This window comes from Cherax quadricarinatus, chromosome 26, assembly GCF_038502225.1.
Source record: "Cherax quadricarinatus isolate ZL_2023a chromosome 26, ASM3850222v1, whole genome shotgun sequence".
NCBI lineage: Eukaryota > Metazoa > Arthropoda > Malacostraca > Decapoda > Parastacidae > Cherax > Cherax quadricarinatus.
In genome coordinates, this window is record NC_091317.1 from 4436704 (window position 1) to 4442595 (window position 5892).

The window sequence follows — 5892 nt, forward strand, 5'->3', positions numbered from 1 at the left end:
GTTTGATTCCCGGCAAGCGTGGAAACATTGGGAGTGTTTCCTTATATTTGTTGTCCAGTTCACTTAGCAAGCAATTAGCTACCTGGGTGTTGGTCGACTGTTGTGGGTCGCATCCTGGGGGACAAAATTGAGGATCCCTATGGAAATAAAACAGACAGTCCCTCGATGACGCACTGCCTTTCTTCGATTATCCTGGGTGGCTAACCCTCGGAGATTAAAAATCCGAACAAATTCTTATCTTATCTTTCATAAATCCTCAATTCGTTCATTTCTTTCACGCTCTTTCCTTCCTATTTAGCCTCCAAACATTCATTCCCTAGATATTTATATAGTTTCATCACCTTAACATTTTACATGTTCACTGTCAACATCCTGTCCTCTTTACCAAATTCCTCTGACAAAATCTCTCACTCGGGACTCAGTAATAAAACGGATGTAAACACACAAACTGTAAAACTAGAGGGAAGGTAGAAAGATTTCTTTGTGTGAGGGGTTAATGAGAAAGCAGAAGAAATTAGGCTCAAAAGCTTCTATAGGACCAGAAGTAAGAAAGACCAGCTAAATAAAATGCAAAGACGGAGCCCAAGAAGCGGAACTTAACTCTTCCAGTATGCCACTCGCTATTGTACAAAATTAACATTCAGACTGTCCACAATAATGTTAACATATGTTAATTATATACTCATCATAGGTAAAAAAAATGGCTTTGATGAAATAATATATATATTATAAAATTGTTACAAAACCAAAATGTGATAACTGAATGTTCTTCAGCACTCATTATGGTGGCTCTGACGGATGAGGCGTCTCGTCGTATCACTCTCATGCTGACCTCATATTGAGCTTATATCTTGGGGGTATGAGTGCCACAAGAGGCCCTGTGTTTCAAAAACGGTGCCACAAGGGGTCCAACAGCTGGATATGTGTTCCACAAATAGTGTTCAGAGTTGATGAGTGTTCCGCAAATGGTGCAACGGATGTTGTCACAATTGGTGTTACTGGCACCACTTTTAACGTTATTTCAGAAGCATTAGTCCACAAGCCATGACATGTCCTCCTTATATTAGCTTTGTTGTTGTTGTTGTGCTTATTTACCACGAGTGCCTAGAATGTAAAACAAAATAGAATTATGATATATACTATCTAGTCTTCCAAGACAATGTTACCGACTCCAAAATCTTAAATCATGTTAGTATTAAGCTCTTGAAAAGTTTTTTATTTACATTTCATATGATAACTGACTATTCTTCAGTCATAGAGCAAAGAGACTGAGTTTCTGGTGTTTTGTAGCTGTTAAGAATATAAGTAGAAAGACTCCGACTTACTTCCAAGACCGCCGCCGAATCCGCCGCCACCGCCTCCACCGCCGCCACCGCCGCCACCAAATCCACCGCCAGCACCGCCGCCAAATCCTCCACCAGCACCGCCGCCAAATCCTCCACCAGCACCACCCTTACCACCACCACCAAATCCTCCACCAGCACCGCCACTGCTACCACCACCAAATCCACCACCAACACCGCCACTGCTACCACCACCAAATCCACCACCAACACCGCCACTGCTGCCACCACCAAATCCTCCACCAGCACCGCCACTGCCACCACCACCACCAAATCCACTACCAGTACCTTTATTGCTGCCACCATGATGACTACCACCTCCAAGGCCACTACCGCCACCTCCCCCAATTCCTCCACCTCCTCCTCTACCACCGCCTCCTCCTCCACCTCCTCCTACTCCACCAACACCACCTCCTCCAAATCCTCCACCTCCTATTCCACCACCACCACCTCCTCCAAGTCCTCCACCTCCACTGCCACCTCCACCAAATCCACCACCAGCACCACCCTTACTACCACCACCAAATCCTCCACCAGCACCGCCACTGCTACCACCACCAAATCCACCACCAGCACCGCCACTGCTACCACCACCAAATCCACCACCAGCACCGCCACTGCTACCACCACCAAATCCACCACCAGCACCGCCGCTGCTACCACCACCAAATCCTCCACCAGCACCGCCACTGCTACCACCACCAAATCCTCCACCAGCACTGCCACTGCTACCACCACCAAATCCAGCACCAGCACCGCCACTGCTACCACCACCAAATCCACCACCAGTACCGCTACTGCCACCACCATGATGAGTACCACCTCCGATGCCACTACCACTACCTCCCCCAATTCCACCACCACCTCCTCCTCCTCCTCCTACTCCTCCTCCTCCTCCTCCTCCTCCTCCTACTCCTCCTCCTCCTCCTCCTCCTCCTCCTCTACCACCACCTCCTCCAAGTCCTCCACCTCCTCCAAGTCCTCCACCTCCTCCAAGTCCTACACCTCCTCCATGTCCTCCACCTCCTCCAAGTCCTCCACCTCCTCCAAGTCCTCCACCTCCTCCAAGTCCTCCACCTCCTCCAAGTCCTCCACCTCCTCCAAGTCCTCCACCTCCTCCATGTCCTCCACCTCCTCCAAGTCCTCCACCTCCTCCAAGTCCTCCACCTCCTCCATGTCCTTTACCTCCTCCAAGTCCTCCACCTCCTCCTCCTCCTCCAATACCACCACCTCCTCCTCCTCCAAGTCCTCCACCTCCTCCAATTCCACCACCGCCTCCTACTCCTTTTCCATTACCAATGCCACCTCCTCCTCCACCTAATCCACCACCTCCAAAACCTCCACCACCTCCAATGCCACCACCTCCTCCTCCTCCTCCAAATCCTCCTCCTCCTCCAAATCCTCCACCACCTCCAAATCCTCCACCACCTCCAAATCCTCCACCACCTCCAAAGCCGCTTCCTGCAGCTGCAAGATAAACACAAATAACTATAACAACCACATCTGTGTTGAACATAATATTTTTAATAACTTTATCTTAAATTATTTAATGTAACTAGAAAACAAAACAAAAAACTGGAACTTATAACAAGTAAATAATAAAGAAAAGAGTAAACAAAAATGATTAGTTTATATTAATTTAGTGATCATTTTATTTAATGAAACATTACCCACATAATCTCTTAATAAATCAAACATTCAAGACCTCATAACAGATGGGAAAATTTGGCAATTTCTTGTACTATGATGAAGTATTTGACAAGATAATATTTTTTTACTGCCATTTATTTTTTTCTTACTGGCGAGTAATTTATATTTATAAATCAATGAAAGTTGTGTAAGTTAACCCATGTTGTCAAGGTAAGACTTTATTTATGGGCTCTAATGCAACGCTTTTAGTTAATTTTTATTAAGCTGTGTGTCGGCTCAGAATTTTGGTATTAGGATTTTGTTTTTCTCAAAATAATTGTACACATTATTGTTCAAAGACAAGCCGGGGATCGAACTCGTGTTGTTTTAGCCTGCCTCATGGTGAGCGAAAATTCACGACACTCTAACCCGCTGGACCATCTAATCCTACAAAGATCACACTCCCAGCAGAGCTAGGTGTTGTACCGTGATCCGAGGATATACGATGGTGTGGGTGCCTCAGAGCTAATTTCATTCTAATCACCGTTTGGAGTACTCGCCTCCACAAACAGTAAATATAGTATTGTAACCACGAACGAGTGGTATTTAATCAATAACAAAACGGAGTAGAATGAAATTAGCTCTGAGGCACCTACACCTTCATATGTCCTCGGATCACGGTACAACACCTAGTTCTGCTGGGTGCATGATCTATGTAGGATTGGATGATCTAGCGGGTTAGAGTGTTGTGAATTTTCTCTTACCATCAGGCAGGATATATATATACATTTATATATATATATATATATATATATATATATATTTTTCATATAGTCGGACTTGAGTCCTGGAAATGGGAAGTACAATGCCTGCACTTTAAAGGAGGGGTTTGGGATATTGGCAGTTTGGAGGGATATGTTGTGTATCTCTATACGTATATACTTCTAAACTGTTATATTCTGAGCACCTCTGCAAAAGCAGTGATAATGTGTGAGTGTGGTGAAAGTGTTGAATGATGATGAAAGTATTTTCTTTTTGGGGATTTTCTTTCTTTTTTGTGGGTCACCCTGCCTCGGTGGGAGACGACCGACTTGTTGAAAAAAAAAAAAAAAAAAAAAAAAAAAATAAATATATATATATATATATATATATATATATATATATATATATATATATACACACGTTCTTTCACTACACATCAATACTGTATTTAAAAATAAGTTATACAGCGTTGTCAAGTGCAATGTAAATATTTGCACTCCTACCCAGTTGGCAAATATAAAGCTTCAAATCTTAGGATATGTGAATCATTTCAATATTTTAATTAGAACAAAGCGAGAAACCACTTGGACATCAATGAAAGAGACCTGCATATTCAGGTCTCAGTCAGAGACTCTTCCTCAGATGAGGGTCACTGACTGAGAGTGAAATTTACAGACTTCTTTCACCTGTTTTTCATGTTTCTGTCCTACTTTTTTTACATTTTGCAGCGATCAGTGTGAATGGCACTTTAATCAAAGGATATTTATTTATTAATAGTGACGAAAACTAAATAATAATATATAATATAGTTATATATTGCTATTATATATGATAGACACGGGCATAATGCCAAAACACATAAAAATATAATATATAATATTATATAATAGTTTCTCACAGTTATCTCCATTGTCATGTTAACATAAGAATTATTTTGCAAATAGTACAATACTAAATTAAATTATCAAAATTCTAAATTAAATCATGTTTCCTCGTGCTGTATGAAAACACATGTGAACGCTGCAAGACTTCTTACACAAAAATTTATTTTTTATTTTCGTCTTGGTATTGAGCGAGTCGTCATTCCAAGCCACAAGCCTATATCAACTATTTTATATATTGTTTATTATGCTTATGTTGCATCGTTCACCCACACACACACATATATTACATCTAATATATCACAAGTTCCTCTACTCACCATGAGGTCTTCCCGTCACGGACACCAGGACGGTCAGGGCCAGGACCCCGACTGTGTAAGGTCTCTGAGGAAGACAAGCAAGGTGTAATTAACATGTATGCCCTTCAAGGAGGGATTCCTTGATGTTCGCGTAGAGCTCTTGATCCTGAGAATTAAAGCTACACTTCCCTTACTCAGATCAAACGTAATTAACTCTCATTTCCCAAGGACTTCCCCTTGAATATATTGAGTAATAGACATAAAGGGTAATGTCATTATGTATCACAATCTTGAAAGAATGCTTCCTGACAAAACAAAATTCTTCAAGAAAAAAGAAACGAAATTCTGTTATACAAGCTGTGGACGCGACGGAATATGAAGATATGAGACACAGAAGCCACTTTAACATACCATTCACATAACAAGCTGAAGAGCATATAAATACAACGTATGACGAAATTATTTTTTGAATAAGAAATCACCCAATTAAATACCTCAGGAGACAATCTGCGGTATATATATACAATTTTTTCCAAGCTGTGACTGGCTGTGAGAATGTTGGTTTCTTACCATAGCAGCTGTGGTGGCAGAACCTCGTGTCTCTACTGATGTTGGAGCCTTCTATATATACTGGAAGCCAGCAGTGACGTCATCACGAAAGTAAATACACTGAAAAGTCATCTGGACGCGTGAACACAACAAAAAGCGAAGGACACTTAGGAACAAGAGAAGACTGGTGATAAATAACTGTGTTGGGAGTAGACATTAATTGAGAGCAGATACTGAAGAGACATTTTTAAACTAGAGTAAATGACTTAAAAACCGAAGACGTAAGACTAATGATATTTTATTATTGCTTTAAGGTAAAGTGAGAATACCGTTCATTTCTAAACATAAACACACACACACACACACACACACACACACACACACACACACACACACACACACACACACACACACACACACACACACACA

General features: G+C 41.8%; 1 protein-coding gene across 1 annotated transcript; it reads right to left on the reverse strand.

Annotated features, from left to right (window-relative positions):
- Positions 1-705: 705 nt before the first annotated feature.
- LOC128691511 (uncharacterized) lies at positions 706-5496 on the reverse strand. The gene is made up of 4 exons (XM_053780363.2): positions 5485-5496; positions 4936-4999; positions 1326-2810; positions 706-1104 (listed from the first exon to the last, which is right to left on the reverse strand). Exons 1-4 carry the CDS (start codon positions 5485-5487, stop codon positions 1088-1090), a joined length of 1569 nt encoding a protein of 522 aa, XP_053636338.2. The 5' UTR covers positions 5488-5496; the 3' UTR covers positions 706-1087.
- Between the last annotated feature and the right edge of the window lie 396 nt (positions 5497-5892).